The sequence below is a fragment of the Apis mellifera genome, linkage group LG14 (assembly GCF_003254395.2).
Source record: "Apis mellifera strain DH4 linkage group LG14, Amel_HAv3.1, whole genome shotgun sequence".
Taxonomy (NCBI): Eukaryota; Metazoa; Arthropoda; class Insecta; order Hymenoptera; family Apidae; genus Apis; species Apis mellifera.
In genome coordinates this window covers 6,477,738-6,504,353 of record NC_037651.1, presented here as the reverse complement: position 1 = coordinate 6,504,353, position 26,616 = coordinate 6,477,738, and the positions used below count along the sequence as shown (strand labels likewise).

Below are 26,616 nucleotides of genomic sequence, written 5' to 3'. Positions count from 1 at the left end.
GTTTATGACATCTAATTAAATATCTATTATAAATATTTTTATCGGATTTTAGTGAGTATTTTTTAAGATTTTAATCATTGCATTTAAATAAAATGCATTTTTTTAATAGAGATAATATTTAAATATGTTTAAATATTATTAAAATGAAATATTTAAAATTTTGCATTTCTTTTATTCAATTGCATTGAGACAATTTTAAGATGTTATAATCTAAATATGAATAACTTTTATAGTGTACTGCACTGTTATCATCATCAATACATTTTATATTGTGCGATTTGAAACTTTTATTAAAATTTTTTTTAATTAATATGTTCAAATATTAAAGATTGTATATAATACGTTCCTTCCTTATTATCGAAAATTCTTATTCTCATAATATGCCTCAATATTCTCAATACAATAGAAGACAAGAATTTATATATTCTATACTGTATGATTATTATAGTTGAATACAAATACTATATTACTTTCAAAGATATAGTAAAATCAATTAATAAATATATATATATATAACAAAAAGAAAAAATATAATTAAAAATAACACTTAAAAAAGTTTAATCATAAAAAGATTCATTTAAAATAAATACATCATTAAACAAATATGTGCAAAATTAAACAAATATATGTGTACAATTTAATGTATATTTAATTTATAAAATATAAATAATTTCGATTAAAAATTATAAAATTTTTTAAATTGTGCTAATATATTTAGGAAAAAAAAACTAATCATAACTAGTTTGAACAGTTTTACTGTCAGATTATCCAATATACTGGCAGCTTGAAATTTTATAAATACTTTATAACGAAATAATTCTATAATATTATTTCACATGAATTATATAAATATCAAAAAAGAGCAAACTTTTATGTATTTCTTTGAATGGCCTTTAGTTTGAACAAGAAGAAAATGTATTTGAATTATTATTATTATATTAACAAGTTTATTTATACAATTAACTATCTATATACAATATATCAATAAGAATATTGTATAACTTTTTTAACATAGATTTAAAGAGGCTTTTTTTTTAACGGCGCTGGCCATTCTAACTTTAATTATTTGACTCTGTATATATAATCTGTATACATAAAAGTTATGAATTTGTAATGACATCCCAGACTTCGCAGATGAGCATTCTATACTTATCATTTAAGTTTTAATAAAAATGAATATCTTTAATAATTACTGATTAATTAAATTAATCAAAAACCAATTCAGAAGATAGATTTATAACATATAGTTAAGCACAGAAAATGATATTCTATTGCAATGAAAATAATATTGGTATTTTTATTATACATAATATATATATTAATGTAAATTCTGTAAAACATTTATTTCCAATATTTAATATTATTTTGCCTACATTTGTTCCATGAAATATTAAGATAAAATGATTTTGATAATGTGCTATAATAGGCACAATATTTATAATATTTTTGAAATTTTTATATATTTTTATACACATTTGTGTTGTGTTTTAAAATGATGTTGAATTATAAAAGAAAAAACATATTTTCTAGTCTTATCTCTTAAATTAAATTCTGAAGTGCAATTGAATTTAATATAATTTGATTTCTATTTTGTATTTTTTAAATAAAGTTAATTTAAAATATAATTTTTTTTTATGTAAAAGGATTTGACTTAATGTATTTCTTTGTAATAAAAATCAAACGAATAAATGCAGATTTTAAAAAATTAAATAAATAAAAGATCTAAATCTAAATTTCTGCATAGTTACACTTATATGTTTCTACTTGCACCTATTATATATAATATATTTACCTGATATAACAGTAAATTCAGTTTAAACAGTTGTTCCATATGTACTGAACATCACTCTGGTGGTATCTGTATCCAGAGTAACGTCTTCTGGAGATGCTAGATCAACTTTTATAGATCCAGAATTATTTCTTCTTCTCGTCATACCACCATCCCAATTTGATAATGTCCAATGATAAGTTTCACCTTCTTTTTCAGTGTTTGTCGTTTCCTGTGTTTCGTTATCTTTATCTAAACCAGTTTCAATAGAAACTGAAGAATGTGAAGCTACTGAATCGAAACTAGAATCTGCAGCCCCTCTATAACGACTAACATATTCAGTTGACATTTCACCAGGTGATTCTTCAATTGCTTTCAATATGTTCTGACAAAGTTCCGAATCGAGCGGAATCGGATTTTCAGAATCACGATTATGAATAGTAACAGCTATATGAGCTGGATGCGGAATCGGAAGTGGAATGAGTAATTTTTCTGCACTATAAGGACGAATTTGCCGTTTCCATGGTTGCCAACGTGTTTCTGTTGTACCATTTGTAGATGTTGTGCGTCTTCTGATTTTTGTTGATGTTAAAAGTCCTCCGGTATCACTAAAAACATAAAAAAAAAAATCTCAATTGTATTTTACATATTGATTTTTATATTTTGTTTTCTAAATAAATTTTATTTTAATATTTTTAAAACAAAAATTTAGAATGTCTTTTACCATCGTTTATCAGATTTTCTGCTGTTACTAGTCTGTTTAGCTCGTGGATTGAAAGCAGAAACTTCTAGATAAGGACTGTAAACTTGTATATTTCCACGTGGTGCATATACGGCGCCAAGTAAATCTGGCCCATTGGTACCACCAATTTCAGTACTATGAACTATATCTGTATAACGCGATAAATCGACACCTGGATGAGCTTCTAATCTAAATTTTGTATCTGCATCGTCGAGAGGTTGAAGAAAATTTAAACTGAAAATGTCTGCATACATAAGCCCAGCTAAACCAGCCCAATCACCAATACTTAAGCCTTTATTTTCCCAAAAATCTTCTTCGTTCCCAGACAATCTCGCAAATACATGACTGGGATAAAGACGTTCTAGCATCAATGCTCCTTGTTGTATTACTACCTAAAAATAAAATTATAAATTTGTAAAATTATAAAAAAATTTTAGAAATGAAAGATATTTTAATAATTACTTTTAAATCGAAAGTGGTAAGTTTTATTTTACTTCTTACAACCATTCCAAGACCAGTTTGCAAATTTTTTCTACGTCTATCTAATTTTTCATGTAATACGGCAATTAGATCTTTGGCTTCCTTTTCCAGTGATTTGTATGGATCTTTTGTTTTAGCAAGACTAGCAGCAAACGGGCCAAAACAGGCTTCTACAAATTGAGTAAAATCTCTCTGTGGTTGTGTAATTAATCGTTCTGTTTCTTGTTGAAAGGCTAATAATTCATCTAATTCTAATTTTGCTTCGAATGCAGCTAATGCTTGTTCAGGTCTAATCTGTAAATAATAATTATAATAATTTAATATAATAGCTATTTAAACAAATATTTTTGCAATAATAAGACTATAAGTTTAATATTTAATTTTAATTTAATTTAAATATTTTGAGATACTTACTTGATAATAATAATCAGAAGTTAACCCTGGTCCAGCTATTCTTTTAACCACAAAACTATCACTGGCAGGTATACGACCTCTATTTTTTATTACTAAATGAAACATAATCGTGTCCCAAACCACTCTAATCCAATAACGTATCACAGCAACTATTTGTTAATAACATATTTTAAATAGACGTCAAATAGAAGTCAAATTAATTACATAATATATCAAGAAAATGTTATTATACCTGTAAGTATCACAAAAGAAATGATAGGACATAAAATAAGAGCAACAATTAATGCAGCAATTGGTTGCAAACAGCCTTGTATTCCAATATTCCAAACTAATGCTTCCATAATCACCAAATATCGATTTCTACTTGGCTCTGGACTATCTAAATCCATTATAAGCGCCATGAATGCATGTAACGTTAAAGTGATTAAAGGCATCCTAAAATAAAAAAAAAAAAGAAGTAATTAATATTTCTTAATATTAGATATATAATATAATATAAATATAAAAAACAAACCATAAAATTGCAGTAAGTGCAATAAAAAGTGATCCTAAACTTGTAACTATACAAACGACAGGAAAAACAAATAATATAATAAGTGTTCCTAAAAGACCTTTCATGCCATAATTCCATAATCTATTTAAATGCCTTGTCATTCCTTTTCCAATAAATCCTATCATAAAAAAATAAGACTATTAATCTGAGATTATGAATATGATAAAATATATATATATATATATTTAATATAATATTTAATGAAATATATATATTTAATTTACCAGTATCCGGTTCCGTTTCAAAATGTGTCCGACTTTTGCTAATATGTCTCCAAAGTGCTATCAATCGAGAACAAAGAGTAGGCATTTGAGATGATTTTCTGGGAAACAATGTTCCATTCAATTGACTCAATTCTAGATCGGGAGTAAAAGGTTGTACGAGTAGTAAAGCTCGTATGGAAACTGGACTACACCATGGTACTGCTACGCCTAGTAGAAACATTGCATTCCATGTCCAACACCACGTTCTAGCTACGTAATTAATCCAACGCCACATGGGCCATCTGTTCATACAAGTTCATAGGATCAGTTTTGCACAAAATTTAACATTAGAGAAGAATTACCTTGTTGTTGTTGTGTGTACAATCTCTCTTTCCACTAAGAAGACAGGCTGACTTGGATCTGCACGAGGTGTAGTAATAGATGTTGGAGTATTACTTAGTACTGTTGGTATAATTTCAGACTGGCCTTGAAAATTACGTCTGATGATCCAATTTTTTGGAAACCATATCTGAGTTGGCCATTGAAAACTTCTCGTGGGTGTTTTAACTTTGCGCAATTCTTTTAGTAAAACTGGTTCTCGCTAAGAGAAATATATTCATAAAATATTTTTTAATATATAATATGTATTCATATATAAAAATAAAAAGTATTAATAAGAATGAGTCTAAATACCTCTTTCATAAAAGTTAAATCACGATTAAGAAAATAAACTGTTTGCTGCAAATTTTGATGAGTGCACAATGTGAGAGCTTCTTCGTGAGCACTCCATTCACATTCTTCGATGAATTTTTCTTCGACTTCTCTCATTCTATCGCGCATCCACGGTTCTATTCGTGACAGAACTGGATGTTCATTTTCTATATGATATTTCAATGCTTCTTTAGTTTGTACCAGTTTACATTGTACAGTTTTTACGGCTCGGTGCATCAATACAACCGATTGTGCTTGTTGAACCAATAGCTGAGCAATTCCATTACCAAGATCGAGTATGTCTGGATGCGACAAAATGTTAGAGAATACTCGTTGTAAATATTCTCGCATAACAGCTTCATTGACTTCCTAAATGATTATGATTAGTAAGAAGAAAAATACATTTTATATATTTAAAATAATTTCGCAAATGAAACATACTCTTTCAATCTCTTCATCTGGTTTTTTCCGCGCTCTCAATTCAGATATCAGTCTTTCTCTGAAATGAAGAAACCAGCCTCGTGTCTCTCTCTCCAAAATAGCAACTAAAATCGGTAAAGCTTTTTTGATAATGTCTCTGCTAAATAATCTAAGATCAACCACTGCTCCGGCAGGAGTCCCAAATACGAAAGGTACCGGGATAGGCAATAGTTGCGATAATTCTCTTTCTACTTCGAATTTTTCCATTGTCGCACGTCGAAGTTGTTTTCGTACGAAACCACATAAAAGTTCTAGAGAATCTTCGTATTCGGGCTGTAATTTATAATAAAATTTCTTAAAGTATTTTTTGAATATAAAAAATTTGTTTGCTTTTCCAATCTTGAAGTTAATAATTTTAATAATTAATAATTAATAATTAATAATTTACCCTGCACACTAATTCGGCAACCAAGTATCGACATCGCTCCTCTCTAATTTTGGCATCTAAATTATGTGCTTGAAGAGATGGCACACCAATTATTATATCTAAAACAATATATAATAAAGTTAAATTACAGTTGAATAATATTGTTGTAATATGAATTCTTACAAATAACTTTTTAAATAAATATCTACCAAGAAGCCGTAATAATCCCGTTATTAATGCTTTCAGAGATTGCGACACACTGAAACAATGGGAGATTAATCTAGCTTTTGCTGTAACTACAAGAAATCTAGTTGCCAAAGCGAGATCTCGAAGTAATGCATCTCGTCTTCTGTCCCGTCCACGCTGAAGAAGTCCGCTCAATCTCCATCGATGTGTTTGTCCAGCGAAATTAATCGAATCTACTTCGAATTCTCTGAAAATTAAAAACATATATGAATATATGTAATCGGTTTTAGAATGAAAAGAAAAAAGAATACATTGAAAAAATCCAAAAACAGAATGTTATGTTTATATTATAAATAAAAAAATACATTTAATATATACATGTATATAAAAAACAAATAAAAAATATTCTGGAAAATACACAGAGTTATTCCAATGAAATTAATTTTTAATCCAATTATTTTACAATTCTATCTAAAATTATGTGAAATCTATTAATTCACTTATTAGTAAATAATCAATATAAAAAATCTTATTTTTTCTATTCTTATCTATGGAGCTAGAGCTATTGATAAAAATTATGTTATAATACAAGCTATAATTTATACACTATAAAAATTAAATAATATAATCTACACCATATATTATTATATTTTTAACATTTAAAATTAATTTCATGCTGTGATTGCTTAAATATTATTGTTACACGCTGTGTTGTCTTTATAAAATCTCTTCATAGACCAGATATAAATTTTTTTTGTAGATTTTATAATGGACAATATCTAGTATTGTTTATTTAATTATTATTCGATGGGAATTAATTGATTAACGAGTTGCTAGTTTTTTTAAAGTAAACTTCTAACCATGTTTTAAGGGTTTTATGATGTCATTTAAGATTGGATTTTTAAAGACAAATCTTTTATTAAAAAAAAAAAAAAAAAAAAAAAAAAAATGATTACGAAATATTAAGTGATTTTTATCTTCAAATTTTTGTCAAAGTCACTGTAACTTTTTGATCATTTTGGTCAACATATTGTGTGACACTGGTGTGTGACATACCCGCATCTTCGAATGCTCTCCAATTGAGTGGCATTCAGCTTCTTCGGTTTTCCGTACTTCTCCTTCTGAAAGCTTTACAAAAATTGTTAGAAAATATTAGTAATAAAAGAATAGTGATTTGATTCTACTTTTGAAAACGAGACACCTTTGGAATTTAGTTTATATCATTATTTTTATTTTATTAAAATAATTGTATATACATTTTTTTGAATTAATAAAATAATATGATTATATCGATTTTGTATTTTGATAAATTAAGCAAATTGAAGAATAAAAATTCTTTTTTATTTTCGAAATTTAATCAATAAATTACATACATATTACGCACACATACGACGATTCTAAACTTTTACAAACAACATATTTTCTAAAATTATCTATCTTATATCATATATTTCTTATATTCTAAAAAAAAACTAGCATTTGCATAAGAGCTTTATTCAAGCCTTAAAACAATTATCTGTTAGTAAATACTCGCGATTTTTTATATACTGTGCACAAAGAAATTGCTAATATTTAATTCTACGAGTTATAATCGCTACAACATTGTATTTTAAAGCATATTCAATTTTAAAAATAAAAATAAACATTATTAAATCTTGCGCTGCAATAAAATTCGTTAAAAATTTTAGAAAATTTGTTTTCAAATTATTATTCGATTTTTTAAATCAATATTTTCCATTAAAAAATTTTTCGTACATGCTTTGGCATTACATTATTATCTTATATAAATTTTGCAACTTTATACTTCTTCGATAAATATTGCAACTACAAGATTAAAAACGTTCAAGATTCTGATACTACTGCTATCTACCAAAATGAAGATAAATATTTAGATAAATGTTTAATAACAATAGAAAAAAACCTACCCTCGTTTGCTAATGCTTTCTAGTTGTTTCTTGGTCAACCTTCTAGGCTCACCCTTGCAATCTACAGCTACTGAATCCAATTCGTCGAAACTAGGTGCAACAAAGAGGTCTTTCAAATGATGTTTCTTTCTCGCCAATGTGTCTTCACCTTCTGTGCACGTAGACAATGGTGGTGGAAGGATAATTGGGAATGTTCTCCAATGGTAAAGGAACTGTTGTGCAACTTCTTTGATATTATGCACCAGTGCCTCGACTTCGGCCGGTGCACCGCGCAAATGCGACGTGTCGAACTCCACCGGCTCTTTCTGCAAATTTAATTATTTCTTATAATTATTTATTTCATTAAACTTATTATTATATAACTTCATAAGATATCCATATACTCATTGAAGAAGATAAATAAATCTCTGATAATTAATTGAACACGGTCCACGCTCATAGCCAGTTAACAATGCATCGTTTTATGTATAAAGAGATGAATAGAAATAATAATATCGGATATTACTTCGGGTTGAAGAAGTCCATCTCCATTTTGTCGGTGATAAAGTTGTTGAATGTAGGCCTGATGATTCGATCCCGTATTGGCGGAGTTGACGGAAGCAGAATTTAAATTGTGGGGCATTTCGCGCGTGAAAAGCGTGCGCGGCGGCTGGGGTCAGCTGCCCCGTATACCGACTATCTCCTCATACACCATGCTGCTGGTAGCAACCATTTATCATTCCACGTCCTGCACAATTAATACCAATTATTATAATTATTGATTTGTTCTAATGTTTGTTTTCTCATTATAAGCAGAGAATCAATTTCTAGCTTTTAATATTTTAATTTATATTTTCTTATCTTTTTTTTTTATTATTTTTGTAATTCAGAAATAGACTTTCTTAATTTTTTAATTATATTATACATAGAGATCGAACAGTCCATTTTTTTTTTTTTTAAATCTTCCTAATCTACAATTCTTTCACATAATTATTCTAATGTTTGTTTTCTCATTATAAACAGAGAATCAATTTCTAACTTTTAATATTAATATTTTAATTTATATTTTATCTTTTTTTTTTTATTATTTTTGTAATTCAGAACTAGACTTTCTTAATTTTTTAATTATATTATACATAGAGATCGAACAGTCCATTTTTTTTTTTTAAATCTTCCTAATCTACAATTCTTTCACATAATTATTCTTTTTAACTTAACATTTTGTTTCCTATATATATTCTTTCAATTTAATTAATGTTAATAAATCTTCTCCAAAATGATTTTCACCGTTGAAATAAAAAAAATGAACGAAGGAATACAAAGGGAGGATACGTACGTGATCATCCAGCGTATATGGGAGTCTTCGGTTGAATGCAGACTCCTATTAACCGATTATATCCCATTAAACGATTAACATTCTAAGCATTCCAGTTCTTGCCTGTCTCTGGTTGATATCAAATAAAATCTACTTTAATATAGAGCGCGGACAATTCGTAAATAGAAGTGAAATAAAAATTTGTTTCATTGAAATATTATATATAAGTATTTTGCATTGGATATTTTATGTTTTTTTTTTTTTTTTTTTGTATATCGTGTGCATTCTGTACATTTTTGCATATTTAAATATCCTATAAATGCACAATTTATGCAAATTTCCGCAATTTAATTATCATTTACTTAACAACATTTTAATATGTTTAATGACAGTTTAATTTTTTTTTTTTTTTTCAGTCCAATAGATTAGTATTTACAAATCAATAGATTTTCTTCATCACTTTTATGGAAATGCGCTTCCTTTCAATATTTCAGTCAACATTTAATCCGACCATGTGTCGCATGCATGATAAATAAGCTGTATTTACAGGTTGTAATTATCATGGAGCATCATTCTTTCGTGCCAAGAAGAGACTGGCATTTGGCTTTTTTCTATCCTTAAGAGAGAGACCATACATTGTTCTAGCCTGGCAGAATACCAATATCGTCTCACGTTTCCCACTGGGACACAACCATATCTCATCTACTGGAAATAATCCGGACCCCACTGCTTCCTGTCGTTTTAAAATGATTTATTGTATCTTTTCACTTGAATCGTATATCGAGCAGACACGACGATATCATTTTGAATTATTTATCGTGTTTCAACCTTAAATTCTGATTAAATGATTAATGTAAAGAAAGTATAAAGAATATATAAAATTGTTAATTGGATGAATTTTACTTATAAAAAAAAAAAAAATCTTTCACCTTCTATAATTATTTTAATTATATTTTTCTATTTTTAAAACACAAAATATTTAATAGAAATATAACAAATTGTATAGTTTTGAGAGAATTTGATCATGAAGATGAAAATGTAAATGAGAAGATTGTTAAAAAATATTATAATTAATAGTTATTACTTTATCTGATAAAATACATGTTTAATTGATTTTTCATATACCTGAACAGAAGAGAAAAGAAAGAAATTTCAAAATTGTATGATGTTATGCAGTAGAAAAAAAAATTGAGATAAATTTTTTTGAATTGAAAAGTTTTGTTATTATTTGCATCAAAATATATTGCTATTTTTTTAAAGGAGTTTCTAAAAGAAAATTTCATTTATTATAAGTGGATTCCTGTTTCTTATATTCAATTTTAGTAGCGATTTTATAATTACATTAATCGCAATTCTCTGTTAATGATACAGATTATAGACTTTGATGATGAAGTTGAATAAAATAATTATATAGTCGACACGGAGAACGGTTAATTAGTACAATTAACGAGAAAATGATACAATATTGCTATTCAGATAGTGTTTTTATTGCCAGGAAATAATCGCGGGAAGAGACACAAAAATTAAGGAATAAATAAATGAGATATTACAATTATAAAAAATTATTATTTCTAAAAATCTTCACACTTAAGAATCCAGTTAGAAAACGTTTGATATTATTAATTTTAATATCTTTTTTAATGCTGATGATTAAAATTAAAAATTAATGTAAAATGAAAGAATATTTGTGTAAACTAGAAAATTAATTAATTATTTATCATAAATGATAATATCACAACTAAACTGCTTATTATTAATGGTGAAAATATTTTTACATTTCTCAATACTGATCTATTTTAAAATTAATGTAATAAGTGACAAGTGTAAATGAGAAAGTATTAATTGTAAAAATTGATATGTAATTAAATATATAATTAATTACAATTTTATTACATTATATACAATATAAGCATATTTCTATTTTTAAAAAAAAAGAAGAGAAAAATGAGAAAAAATTCTGTGTCACATTTATTGTTAATTATTCTTAATTATCCAAATACTCCAAATTCACGGTTCAAGTAATCGACGTTCCGCTTTGTATTCCTATTTATTTCCGGATTTTCAATAGACGAAGAAAACAGAGCAAGAAAATCTCTCTTCATATCAAGATTTAAAATTCCTGTCTAATGCTTTGCGAGCAGACAGTCAATATGAACAATATAAATACAGATAAAATACAGAAAGAGGAATAATAAAGCATGCACAAGAGTAGTAGATTTCTATTTCTTTCCCTCGTTCAATCTTCCTTCTCTATGGTAGACGTATCGATTTCAAGTATCTTTGACAAATCCAATGCAAAAAAGGAGAGAAGCGCAAAAATGAATGGTCTTGATGAGAATATTTTCTGAAATATAATTTTTTTTTTATTTTTCCTTATCAATCACCGATAGCCTTTATCAATCAAAACTTTTTCAACTTCACGTTCAAGATTTAGATTTAAAAACTGTTGTTGTGTTGATGTTCCCCGTCGCGAGGAGACGATGCGAAAGAATATTTGCGACTCCGCTCGAATGCGTTCCAAGTAGGTTGGCGAGTGTACTGGCACGCTGGCTTTTGACCCACTTTGAAGCTCGCAAGCTCTCGTAACCTTAAAACAGCGCTGCTATTCCAGTCTTATATCTCTAATACGTTACATGTTCCTCAACTGTACAGCTTTAGCAGCATGCGAGAGCCTTTGCGAAATTACTAAGGAGGAAGCCATGATTATTTCAATCATCGATCCCGATAAATCTTAGATATTTAATTATCGATGAATAACAACCTTCTTTAAATATATATCAGTCTTTGCAACAAAGAAATCGATCAAGAATTTAATACATGTGAAATTTTAGATAATCTCAGTGATAAAATATAACATCTCATTATCCCCTTAGTGCTGATACTTTTTGTATCTATTGAATCTCTAATGCTTTACTGTATTAACATTTTCTTCTTATTAATCTCTATCATGCATATAACATTATTTTCATTTTCAAAATCTTTTTTTCTTGATGTTATTTGGTATGGTTTATTTGTTTCTTTCACTGCTGCAATTCACTTTTTTTTTTAGATATTTATTTTTTCTTTTTCTTTTTTTTTATTATTTTTTATTTATATATTGTACATTTACATCACACTTCTCCTTAAATCTTCCTTTACTTCATTACTAGAATTTTCTTTGGTTTGGATTTTGAATATATTGAAATTTTTCTACAAAAATAATAAAGAATTTTTAGAAATTTTCACAATGGATAGTTTCACATAATAGTTATAAGAAATAATTTTAGCGTGAACTACTAGTGACCAGTTTAGATGTAATCCTCGATACTTTGCCAAATGTTCAGCCAAAAGATAGTTGGTAGCATAGTTAGTAACCTGAGGTCCTTTGCCAATTGTAGAAATTGTATTCAAACTACTTTTGAAAAGTTCGCATTCATCTTATTTTTCATCTTGACATCTTGAGTGCTACTTAATGTGGAATAGCACCTGGTTATTCACAAGGGCTACACGATACAAATTTCATCATTAATTATTTACAACTCTTACTATATCTGGAGCAAATTATAATTGTCATTGTTATGCAATTTGTTTTTAGTAATCAAGTGGTCTTTTTTTAATTTGAAATTAAAGATGAGTATTAATCGTTGCAGATGCTTTAATCTCCCTAATGTTAGAAGAATAATTGATAAATTAGAAGATAATTGATAAGTAATTAATGTATTTATTTTTCTTTGCTCAATCTCTATTAAAAGATCAGAATATTACGTATACAAATATAATAAATAAAATGTGATACTTTGATGCTTTTAAGTTTTATTCTGAAGGTTCTTATACAATTCTTTAGAGAATTCCTGAATCAAAGAAAAATATTTTGATATTGATGAAGAATACTAAAAAACATACGTAGTGCACACGGCCCTGGCTTCAATAAATGTTTAATGTTTTAATTATAAACCCCTTTGGAATATCCGTGAAGGTCACCATTCCCTTCCAATAAACGATCGAACTTATTGTTAATACTCAATTTTGATTCTTGCGTATATTTTATAAACTGTATACTTTATAAGACAAGGAGAACCCAACAATATCACTTACGACGATTTTCGAAAAGAAGAGTTAACAGATCAAATCGACGGAAAATTGATACAATAAACGAATATTCTTCGTGTTCATTCAGGTTTGTAATTGGCTTCTCTCGTGCTATGGCGAGAACTATTTCCGGGCCACTTGATTTTCGCGTGTATATCACGGATACTTGAAGGGAAAACTTTGCTTTGGGGTAACTGGAGCAAAGAATGGAACGTGGTAAGTATTTTTAGAAAATTAAAATTAATAATTTTTGGATTATCTTTTGAAAAGATTTTTAAATTTAGCTGAATCGAATAGCTGAATTATTTTCCCAGAATAAAGTCAGATAAAAAATATAATATAAATGAAAGTACATTTTCTTTTTCTCATGAGAGAGAGAGAGAGAGAGAGAGAGAGAGAGAGAGAGAGAGAGAGAGAGAGAGAGAGAGAGAGAGAGAGAGAGAGAGAGAGAGAGAGAGAGAGAGAGAGAGAGAGAAGAAAAATTTATTTATATGAGAAAAAATTTCTCAATGTTCTTTGAAAAGTATGAGAAGATTAGTATGGAAAATGTGATAAAAATTACATTGTAAGATTTTAAATTTACATAGAAAAAGCATATTAATTTAATCTATTAAATCTTCCAGTAGAAATAATCTTCTCTAATTGGCTTGCATAAAAATTCAGTATTTTAATACTGATGATACAATTGCTAATCAAGATGTGGTTTTGCATTCGAGTATGCAACTTGCATGTAATCGGCCAGTAAAAATGCAAATGGGATGAATGGAACCGATTCATATATTTGCAACAGAGACAATGAGACGTGCGATTTGAGAAAGTTATTATAATCAATCATCTCGGTGAAAATAATTTTCGAAATTAATTATACTTGAAAGTACACTTGCTCTGTGTAATTATTACCTTCACTCTTAAATAAGTTAGAAATTTTTATATGTTTTTTAACAATTTCAAATTAGATTCGATTTATTTTTTCTAAACAAGGATGCCACAAAAAAAAAGAAAATAACAAAAATTTCAGTGTAATCTAGATGAAACATTTAAATATATTAATTATCAATTATAATATTTATGTATATTGTTTACAAATTTTGTTTCAAAATATTATTATAAAAATAATTGGATAAATATGTATTTTTTATTCGAATAAAAATTAATATTTCCCAAAAGTGCATAAAAAAAAATCAATCGATTCGTTCAGAGAGCATTGAGGAAGATAAAATAATTCCTAGTGCATATACATGGTTTCTCCAGGATTTTTCGTCTTCGTAGCGGACAGGAATCCCTGTTCTTTTGTTTTCTATTAAATCAGAGACGAACGGTTACGCCGCGTAAAATTACACGAACCGTGGCGTAATACGCGAGAACACGTTGCCCATGTATCAGAAAATCCACGCAGCAAAGTATACATACGCGGCCCGTATACATTGTACGCGGTGTACGATACATAAAGGGATGTATGCATCTTGTGCGAGATCCATTGTGGGTTCCTTCGGTCGTCTCATTTCACCGTGCATCCAACGTGCATGGCTTTTAAACCAGTTCCACGCGTTTAATATTCGATGAATGCTTTCGTATTATCCGATGAATCGTTTTAAAGTCTTCGAATGTGCCGATGATGGATATTTGATGAATATTGAACACTTGGTGAATTTTAATTGTGAATATTAATTCAATAATTTAAGGAAATACCAAACATTGAATATTCGGTATTTGTTAAATTTCTAAATTTCGCTATTGAATATATATTCGAAATATTATAAAACTATAGAGAGAATATTATATTTTAAAATTGATGAATATTATGAAATATTCTGTTAATATAGAATTTTCAAATTTCGATGAATTTCGAGTATTTTTATTTTTATTTTTGCGATAGTAAAAATTAATCCGTGAAATTTTTTATTTCAAAAATGTAGCATAGAATTTCTATCTTGCTACAGGGAAATTTTTCACTCAGTCACGGAGGAAAATATTTTCGACGATGCACGGAATCAAAGGGAAACTGGAGGACCAACGAGAAATTTGGGCCGAGAAGAGACGGTTGTTTCGCAAATGTAGGTCGGTTATGAGAAAGGAGAACGATTTTCTAGAAGCTGACTACGCTACCATAGATCCACCGAGTTCGTTTGTCGTGAAACCTCTTCATCCCTTAGTCTCATCGTTTCCTTTTTTTACAATTAATTCAAACAATGTTGGAAACCACGGTTTTCTTTGCGCTAAAAAACTTCATCATATTTTTTTCCTTTCCTCGTTACATTTCCTTTAGAATTTTAATTTAATAATTTTTAATTAAAAAAGAATTTAAAAAAAGTTTACAAACTGTTCGATGAAAAATGAGATGTTAAAATTTAAAAAAATTTCATGAAAATTCATATCACATATATTATTCAAATTTATTTAAATGTAATATCAATTTTTCATTCGATTAAAAAAAAAAAAAAAGAATCGGACAAAACAAAACATACATCTTCCGCGGATTAAAGAGTTAAGATCCGGAAGAGAAGATCGTGCAAAAGATCGTCTTCCGCAAATACGGGTCACACTCGAGAGGATATCCAACGGCGGAAGACTGGATATTTCCAATAACGATTCCGTTCTATCTGGAGCACTGTGCTCGTTATCGACGCCGATTATACTCGACTTCGGCAAAGGAACAAGGCCTACAACCCGGATACGTATTTCGAATATCCCGAGGAGGGTTTTTAATAACGGCGAAACACGCAACAATGGCCCAAACTCGGCGATTCTTCTTCTTTTTTTTTCTCTCTCTTTCTCTCTTTTCTTTTTTTCTTCTCCTTTTTTTTTTTTTTTTTTCAACAATTTAGATTGCGCCGATAGATGGGAGAGGAGAGAGGGAACACGGGATCGATCAGTTTTAGCGAGTCTCTATTCAATTTGCAATCGTGGAGAGTGGTGGCTCGGCAGCGGCTTGTTATCAGACTTATTAAAAAGCATGAGGAACGACTTATCGGTGCATTATGGGCTTGAAATGGAAACCGAAGTTGAGATCGAAACGATTGTGAAGAGATCGGTGATTTCCGGAAGGTATGAAGCTTGGGTAATTGTTGGAGTGATGGGAGTAATGAGAGGGGATAATAATGAGAATGTAAGAATAGTTTGATAATAATTTGGGGCTGTTGGTGGATATTTTTACAAAGTCTCGAATAGATATCGAATATCTCGTGAAATTGTACAATCTAAAGAGAAATTTGTATGCAATATTTTAGAAATATCATAACTTTTGTCGAGCATTCTTAATATAGTTAATATTCTTAAATATTAATTCTGTTCAATATTATTTTCTTGTCCAATTTTTGTGACAAATAAACGACATAAAATTAGGCGATCTGAATGTTAAATTGATCTTTAATCGAATCAAATTAAAACAAGAAAGAAAAAAATCTTGAGAGAAAATTTTAATAGATAAGAAAGTAGATGAAAATTGAAAACTTTAAATGGACTGTCAAAAATGTTACGAACTTTTCGACCGATACTTTTCATAATGGAATAAATGGCGTCCCATTAGAAGATTTAAATCGTTCAATTCATTCCTCTGTCAAAGATGACGTAATTCAACGTCCAAGGAGAACGGGAGACCGACTCGTGGAAAGATATCTGGATACTGAAAGAAAAATGAACGACCTCGGAACGTAGATTCTTTAGCCAATTTGTTTTTTTTTTCTGTGGTTTACCATATCCACAGAGTGGAACACGTGTTGACGATAATAATGCATAACGCATGATCGAATCGCAATTAATTTTCCATTACAAAATTTAGCAATAAGATACAATAATTACAAAACAAAAATTCAAGAAAAGAGTGTTGAAAAATCATTAGAAAAATATTTGACAAAATTATTTCATGATAGTTTTTGTATTCATATTAAAATATGAATATAAAAGAAAAAATGATTGAAATTACCAATTAAAGATTCAATTATGATTAACGTTAGATTCTTTAAAATTTTTCATTCATATAAAGATCATATTTATATTGGACACCAAAATAGAATCAATCAGCCTCGTTGAAAATTGAGCGAATATTAAAACGAAGGATAACCACTTCTATTCCGGGCGACAGGATATCTCGAAAAAAATTGTTTCGAGGTCCATCAAAAAAATTTCCTGCAAAACCTGTTCACGCGCTTTTTTCTCGAGCAAGTGCTAGAACGTGTTTGAGTATGCGTGCCTAAACTCGATTCCGTCGTATCGACCCTCGAATGTATCCCTGGGGGTGGCGAAAGCCAGCCGCCGTATCGAATAAAAAGAAAAGAGGATTCTCCGCCGGGAAATAGATATATCTTTTATTATATAAAAAAAAAGGAAATAATGTTTCTTCTTTCTACGTTATATATACATTACAAAGATTTATAATTGGTTCGAGGAAGGTAATTGTTTGATGACATTTTTTAATAAGTATGTAAGTAAGTAAATACTTTTAATTTTTGAGAAAGAGAAAAACTCTTTGGAACTAAAACAAAAAAATATTAATAAAATGATAATATTTTTATATTTTTCTTAAAATTCAATTGTTATCTTTATCGAAATTCTCTATTTTGCTAAGACCTTTGGTATTTACTCAAGGCAGAAACACATTTTCTAAAATTGTTTTAAAGACTACAATGGAAGTATCACTTGGTGGAAAATAATTTATCATCCTACGAATGTTTCCTTTTGAGATGCACTTCATGATGGAATTGAAATTTTCTGAAATGTTCACATTTCGATAAGTTAAAAGTTAAAAGAAAATTTCGGCAATAAATTTAATTTTTCAAAGAAGAAACTATTAATAATAAAAAAAAAATTATAAGAATAAAAAGAAATTTAAAAATGAAACAAAATATACCAGATAATACAAAAGCAATACAAAAGATTCCAATAATTATATATAAAAAAAAAAATACTAATATCATTATAACAATGGAACACTTTGTATCGTGCACACATCATGCGAATCTAATTGAAATTTTATATCCTTCTACATCATTCAAATAGATAAAAACCGAATAATAAAAGAATCGATTGAACGATTCCACGATTTCACGTATCACATAGATCATATATGAGTATACAGGATGTTAATATCACGAAGAGTTAATTCAAAACTTGATACATGCAAAATATTGATCGAGGCTTTACTTAAGCGAAAAACAATTGCGTTGAACGAAGCGGGACGCACATAAATTTTGCCCTAATCTTCGTCCCGTTTCCATCCAATTTAAATCCCTTATATAATTTGATAAATTTTTGTACTAATTTTTAACCTAATGTTAAGAATCATCGATTCAGGTGGGCCACGAATATATTCACACCCTGTACATGTACGTAGATGGAAGTAGCATTTATACGGCCGGTATTGACGGCTTCGCATACAAATCGCGAAGGCGATGCGGCTAGCATAAATACACGGAAGAAGGATCGAGTTTATTCAAATTCGATGATGCACGACTACTACTATCGCATCCACTTATGTATTTCCTGGTCAGTGGATTTCTCGTGTTTGTAACACGATAACGGGGCTTTCCGCGGAAACGGTCGCTTAATTTGAAACGATCCACCGGAACGCGGAAGGATCGGGTTCATTTAAATTCGTATACGTTTCACGAGCATACCCTTCTTTTTTTTCTTTTTTTTTTCCTGACTGTAGCTTCGTTTGTTGCGATCTTGCGACGGGAGAGAGGGGTTGTTGGAATACGAAAGTTAGGAAGAAAAAAAAAAATGAAAAATAGAGTACGATTTTCTTTCTTTGTTATGGGAAAGAAATGAGATTTTTAAATGAATTATGAAATTATGCGAATTCGAATATTTATTAGAGAAATAATTTAGAGGAAAATACATCTAGTGATTATTTTTAAAGATATGACGTCGAAAGATATCCTATTTCATTCCCTTTATAAATTGAAAAAGATAATATTGGTGCCAGAAAAAAAAAAAAGAAAAAAGAAAACAATTACTAAGAAACATGTCAATATAACTATTTTTACACCACAGTTTATGCTTGTTACCCATCTCTCCCACGCGAGACAGAGCCAATTAAGGAAGCCTCTGGCTAAATGCTCATTTGCATCGCGGAGGAGTTAAATAACAGGCTTTCATGGTACATATGTACCATGTTATAACAGTGATTTGAAACTATCGCGAAGAAGAAAGAAGAGTCTCGACAAGCAGCGTCTTTTGGTTCGTTCCAAACAGGATCAGCCCGTTGGAAACGACACTTAAATCCAGTCCGCTCTTTCAATGCCGTTCAACACGTATGTCGTTAACACACACCGCCTCTTCTTTCATATCATCCAACCTTTCCTCTCTCCCTCCCACTCTTCCCGTTCTAACATCGTTCTGTTAACACTGCACACACCGCGTTCCGTTACGTTGTTAAGGGGCCCATTATCCAATCTACCGCGATATATGTGCACCTGCACCACTCCCATGGTGTCGTCAACGTGGATACCAACATTTGCACACCCCTCTACTTATATTCCTATGGACGCTTTGCTATTTTCGAACGTAGTTGTTTTAGGGATGCAAAGCTTTCGCTTCAAGTATACCGCGTACACTGTGTTACGTAGTTATCGAGCTTGAGATTTTGCAAACTCGGAGGAAAATTTATAATCTTTGAATAAAGATTCGTGGGAAAAAGATTACCGAGATTTTGAAAAAAAAAAGAAAATAATTCCTTGAAATTATTTCTGGAAATTATTTCTAACAACAAAGATTAGTAATTGGATTAGAAATTGAGATTTTTAGAAAGCTGAGTTAGTTTTTAAGAAATTTCTAATAAAGATACGAAAGTAACGAAGTAATTTTTTCGGTTCTTTACTATTCTCTAACTAATAATCTACGATAATTTTGGACCACCCTGTATATAAACACAGATGCAGCCAGAAGAGACTGCGTAAAATATTAGGGTGCATTCTGAATTCTCGAGACTCGCGTATGCCGGTCCGCGTAACAATGTCACCCCCAGGGTGAGAATGATATACCCTCGAATGGCGAGGGTCGCCATCCACTTTTGAATTACGCTAGATTGTACGGGCTCAGGAAATCAACTGGGGCGACGACTGGTCTCAGGTTTCTATAGGGTGTTCTCTGAAACTCTTTCCTCTTGCTTCTTCTCTTCTTAATATCGAGTTTCTCGTTTGTATCCAACTACCGCCGGCTACTTTCGATTAATCTGGCTTAAGGAAGGAAAAGAGTCCATCAACGAGTTCAACTGGTTAGGCCAGTAGAATTCGATCGGTGATCTGATTGGCTAATATCTTTTTTTTTTCTTCTTCTTCTTACCATGATATTTGCTGCTTGCGATAGGTAACGAAGAACCTTCGGTTTTTTTTTTATTATTATTTAATACGTACCTTTTTTTCTTATTTTGTCGTAAGAAACTTGAAGTGGATTTTCTTAGAAATAAGTTGTTATTTTATATTAATATATTATTTTTTTTTCTTGATATGTTTGGAATAATGCGCACTTTGGGATAATGGAAGTTGAGTTTTGGTTAATCTTCTTTCTCTTTTTTTTTTTTTTTTTTTTACTCTTGGAAATTTTGCTATTTTCATAGATTTTCATAGACTTTCTCTAGTTGCCTTTTCAAGAAAGATCTTTCTAAGAAAAATTTTATAACCGTTTCGTGGCATTTATACTTATCTCGATAGACATTTCGTTGCGAATTTTTAGCAAAAAAATATTATTCCTTTATTATTTCCACGAAATACGCTACGATCGCGTGATCTAATCCGAATCTGACGGTATTTCATCCATTTATACTATCATTACGCAGTCGGATCCCAATCCACGATTCTTCTCAGAAATTTAACAAATAATTTCACTATGACGAAATCATAGAACATAGAAAAAGTCGTAAAGTAGTAAAATAAGAGGATTGCATTTTACTATTCCGTTATAGCAAAAATGAAAAATAAAATAAAAATTCCTATCCTATTAAGAAACAATTACCAAATAATTTACAAATGGTCTTGAAAATTGCTTTAAAATAAAGAATCTTTGACATAAAATATGTTAAACGATTTAAATATATATTATTAAACGAGATTCAAAAGTCAATAGCTTCATTTCATTGACTAAATTTTAATAGCGACTATTCACAGATCAACTTCGAATTGGAATGAAGTCCCTATTTTAAAAAATGATTTAACTTTTTTCATATTAAAAAACTCGAATGGACAATTAATTTCTCGTTTTATTTCCTTTTATTTTTCTATCATCGTGCCAAAAAATTCAATATACCTTGCATTTTATCCTATATTTTGATTGCTATACCAATTATTTTTTATCTATTCGCAAAAGTTACAAAAGGGGTTGGATATAAAAAGATGAGAAGATGAGAAGAGGAGATTGCAATTGTTTCGTATCGTGATGTAAAATTCTATTGAAAATTCGTGCATTCGAAGATGAATAATGAAATTCTAGCGTTCCATAAGCATCGCAGTAATTAAAAAAAAGGAAAAAAGTAAAATGAAATCAATGAAAAAATATATATATATATAGAAAAAAACGAAACTATAAATTAAACAAATCACAATTGTTTGATATATATATTGATAATATTGATTTTCCTAGCAGAAATATTACTATTCCATTATAAAAAACAGATCTGGAAGTTGCACGATAAATTTATATTGTCTGGATATCGATAAAAGCCGACAAGAAAAGGTTTTCGTATCTCGACTTATCGATTCTTTTATCCCAGAAATTTTATCCCAATATAAACCTCGTATAAAAGAAACGAGAAATAAATTCCTCGAAAAAAATAAAATAAATCGTCATCTCGCCAACTTTAAAAATGAAAATCAAATTTTGCTAAAACGATTTGACTATTGATTTGAACGAGTCCTTGCACTAAACCCAAAAATCTTCGATACTAATAAAAATTAAAAAAAAAATTTCTTCACAACTTTTCCTTGCAAAATTTAAAAGAGTTTCTTCGCCAGCAGATAGGAGAAATCGACGCAACCAGAAACGAATGGATCAATTATGAAGTGAAAGCATTCACGACGACTGCAAAGCTCTTTCGTTTCACGAGTTCTCTGACTTGCCTTCTTTCTTTTTTTCCTTTTTTTTCGGGATCGACCACGTGGTCGCTTTTGCTCCCGGGACAATCGACGATCCCGTTGAGACCGGCGCGGAGAAGGGAAAAAAGCAGGAGGAAATATCGGTTTTTCCATCCTGGCACAGTCGCTATCCGCGTTTCAGGGTTCCTGGGTCTTTGCGAGGAAATTTTCCCAGGGCGAAGTGGATATCCATTAAAAAAAATCGAGAAGAATGAAGGATTTAATCGGAAAAAAATTACCATTACAAATAATGAAAGCTTCTATTCATAGAATCATAGATAACGAAGAATAATTACCAAACTTTATTTCCTCGAATTTAACTTTTAAAATTGAGCGACACGAATAAGAAAATAGAAAGATATTCGTTCAAGTAGCATAACTCATCGTTAATAACTAAGAAGTGGAATGGAAGTGAATAGAAACCCGGAAGACAGTGGAATACCCCGAGTAATCCGATTAGTTTAACTTGAAAAAGAGAGAGAGAGAGAGAGAAAAAAAATGTAAACTTCTAGTTATAAATCTGTTTTAAATCGTCTAGAGATTTCATTTTCCTCCGACGAAGACCAACGACCCAGTTCGAGACAACGTTTTTAAATAAATCATTCTTAGAATTTTCTGCTAGTGTCTTGAGTAAAAATTGCGTAATGGAATCACTGAACCATCTTGGCGACAATATGCGACTTCGACCTAGATTCGAAACATTTATCGCGAACCCCTATCATTTTTTCTTCTGTGTTTCTTTCGCAAACTTTTTAAGTCCATTTTCAAGGGATGAAACATGGCTGACCTGAATCGCACAGGTGGAAAAATAAGGAAAAGTGAAATCGCGGAATAATTTGGAATTCTTGTTTGCTTAATGATGAAAAAATTGAATAAAAAATAAGTTTTGTATCATAAAGATCATAAAGATTAAACAGATCTAGGTAATTAAAAGAAATGTTGATAATTAATGACAAAAGAATTAATAAATTAGAAATAACATTACTACTGATAAAAAGACATTAGTTTTATTAAAACTTATTAAAATAATGATATTAAAACATTAATAGCAATATTAAAACATATTCTAAAATGGAATACTGTACTATTAATAATATCTAGAACTGGAGTAAAAATAATTATCAGTGTAATAGTTATTATGTATTATTACTGTATCTTAAATGGCAAGAATGAAAGATTAAGTGTAAGCACGTATAACGGTGGCTATATCCAAAGACAATTTGCTAAAATTAATTGTAAAGTCGAGAAAAGTCTGAAACTCCAGGAGGCAATGTCGGAAATGAATCGTTCTGAAGTTCACACGTGTGTTCTGTCGACGCGCACACATGGTAAATTAACGGATCATCCAACAAGAATGCAACGACGCAGAGAGCGAAAAAACGAATCGCCATGACGCGTGAAGGATGCAGAGCAGGATGCATTGAACACGCAATTCAGTTCTTCGTGCAATCTTCGCCACGGTTGTACAAATATTCATAAATTTATTTACTTTCTCTATTTATTCGTTTTAAACGTTATTTTCAATCAAAATTGAAAAATAATTCATCAACACATTTTCGATTCACTAATCAAACTTGTATAGAAGAGACGAGATAAAAATATTTTTACGATTTTACATATTTCTCCATAAGCGGGAAATTTAATTCATAACATGGAAGATCAGATCGTGCGTCAACGATAAATCTTATGAGTTTCTGATTCGTTGTTAGTAATAAACCCAAGTTTCCCAATTCAATTTATCCTTGTTGATAATAAATTTTCTAAGTCCACGACGATTTGATACCTACATTAGATTTTAATGCAAAATTGATGATTTTGCTTGTATATTCGCATTTAGAAAATATTAAGAACACAATAAATAAGTAAAATTAATTCTAAATATGAATCTTTTGAAAATTGATATTAAATTCATAATTTCTAGTTTGTGACTGTGTTTTTTTAATTATAACATTTTTTATTTTAATCATTTACTATTAATCTTTTAAATAATTAATAATAATAATAATTTACTAAGTTTTCAATGCTAGCCGCAGGTAATTATAAAAGTAACATGAATATCTGAATTAAATTTTCCTAATAATTTCTGAATTAACGCGAATTTTTTTAAATGTATTTGATGATTCATTAATTAAGAAAATGTTGGTCGATCAAAAAATTTCTATCTTAATGAGCTTTGTATACAGAAGAATTCTCCTAGATGAAAAATCTCCTATCGTGTATCTTCAATATCTTTCAATACTTCTATCGATATGTAACGCATAAAAAAGAAGAATACGAGGTATCATAATATGACATAATCGAGAAAAATATAAGAAACTTGACTTATGAATATCAAGAAACAAAAAATTAGATAATATAGAGATGTTTTTCAAATATATTAATTAAAAAAAATTTTCAAATTGAAAGGATTTCATCATTTCATCATTCTTGAAATATTTCATTTAAAATAATAGAAAAACAAATTATTATTCAAAAGTGAATAATAATTCTTTTACATATTATATATTTTTTGTTTCTATCTTGTTTCTCGACGACACCATTTCGTTTTTACGTGATAACGTTGGCACAACATGAGATCGATTAAACAGTATTTCACACGCACACACGCACGCAATCTATCTATATAGGTATATATATGTATATGATGAATACGTACATATTATTATTTTGAATATGATAAAGAATCAAAAGTTTTTTCTTTTTCGAGCAAAAAAAAATGTTGAAAGTAAGTTATAAAAAAAAATTCAGAAAGACAACGCCCTTTTTTCAGACAGAAAGATTGATAAAACTTTAACCATCTTATGTTATGTAGCTTCTGATCGATGTTTCTATCTTGCTTGTCCTTGATCTCATAACCTGCAAACACACTAATAATTGACAGCAAAAAAAAAAAAAAAAAAAAAAATTAATAATCCTGCCGCGCCATCCTTTTTACGCGGTTAATTTAAATGCTAATATTAATTTAAATGTTAATTTAATCGGACCAATCACAAAAAGCATTGGGACATTCTACAATTCGCATGATTAATGGTTATCATCTCATATTCGGCGTCCCTATATATAATTTACTAAATAAATTTTTATATTAAAAATAATTATAAAATTGCGAAATTATTAAAATTCCGAAATATTTTGAAAGAATGAAATAATAAAAGAAAAACTAATAAAAGAAAAATAATATTAAATATTAATCTTGATTTCTAATGTGAAAATAATTTATATTATAAAATTATTCACTGAAAGTGAAAGAATTAAAAAATGAATAAATAATTACAAAGAATAATGGAACCGTTAGATACATCTAAATTAATAATCAAAACTTGCAGAGAATAATTAATATGCTACATTAAGTAACCTTCATTATATCCAAGAAGCATAACTGTCAAATAAATCTCATGTTCGAAAGATATTTTCAAAGAAAAAAAATACCACCAGTTTAATTTTATTAAATAATTAACTTTAATTATGCATAAACAAAACATATGGAGACAATTGTTAATTTATTACTAATGATTGATTCAATTCGTGAATTCACCCCACCCAAAATAAGTATGAAATTGCATGATAAATTATACGGCATTATGAATAATAGTTTTTTATAATTTTTTAATCCTTTACTTTTTCAAAATATTGTAAATATAAAATTAATTTATTATTAATTTAAATAATTTTTTTAAATGAGTTGTATTTTAAAATTATGGATAAAAGATATTTAAATGTAAAATTGATTTAAATGATTATTATATTGTGATGTATTAATATACAAATTTTTATGAACGAAAAATACTTTAAAATATTGAAAACTTATTAGATGATCACCATTTTAAATGAGTTTGTTAATGAATTGATAGATCAGTGGCAGTCTCGAAACTCGAAAAAATTTTTCTAAAGTGGTTTGCCTAACGACTGCAGAATCGAACCGTTGCTTTGCTCTTTCACTCTCTGCATGAATATCACGTCAAACGATGTATTCTAACCTTTATTTAGAAATCATTTTTGATGTTTGTCACGAGATAGAATTTGTAAAAAATAAAATCTATAAATTTTACGATACCCGCCAAATCTTTTCTAGGTCATTATAGGGATAGAATATGCATGGTTCCACAGCTGATTTGTTTGAATGAAGAAAAATCCATAATGCCAAGGGATGCAGCAATGTTGAACAAATAAATTAAATTTTGAATAAAATTAAAATTTACTTACCAAAACTAATCACTTATAATTTATCACCAAATTTTATATGAACTTGTAACAGAAATCACAGCACTGACACCACGCCAAAACAGCCCCTACGAACGACTGATTTTTATCGAACTGGCCGCGGCGAAATGCAGCTCGTGCTGTTACATTGCCATCTTCC

General features: G+C 29.2%; 1 protein-coding gene across 4 annotated transcripts; it reads right to left on the bottom strand.

Moving 5' to 3' along the window:
* Positions 1-1,771: 1,771 nt before the first annotated feature.
* LOC409752 lies at positions 1,772-26,616 on the bottom strand. Of its 4 annotated transcripts, none has more exons than XM_016912463.2 (17): positions 26,460-26,595; positions 9,145-9,252; positions 8,335-8,556; positions 7,830-8,134; positions 6,961-7,032; positions 5,928-6,151; positions 5,740-5,837; positions 5,313-5,624; positions 4,854-5,240; positions 4,523-4,761; positions 4,182-4,462; positions 3,919-4,075; positions 3,637-3,839; positions 3,405-3,553; positions 2,973-3,284; positions 2,493-2,902; positions 1,815-2,376 (listed from the first exon to the last, which is right to left on the bottom strand). In XM_016912463.2, exons 3-17 carry the CDS (start codon positions 8,449-8,451, stop codon positions 1,815-1,817), a joined length of 3,828 nt encoding a protein of 1,275 aa, XP_016767952.1. In that variant the 5' UTR covers positions 8,452-8,556; positions 9,145-9,252; positions 26,460-26,595. The 4 variants fall into 4 exon arrangements, with proteins under 4 accessions (XP_006565027.1, XP_016767952.1, XP_016767957.1 ...); XM_016912468.2 differs by having other exon boundaries at positions 9,145-9,189; positions 26,460-26,594; XM_006564964.3 differs by lacking the exon at positions 9,145-9,252 and having other exon boundaries at positions 1,772-2,376; positions 26,460-26,616.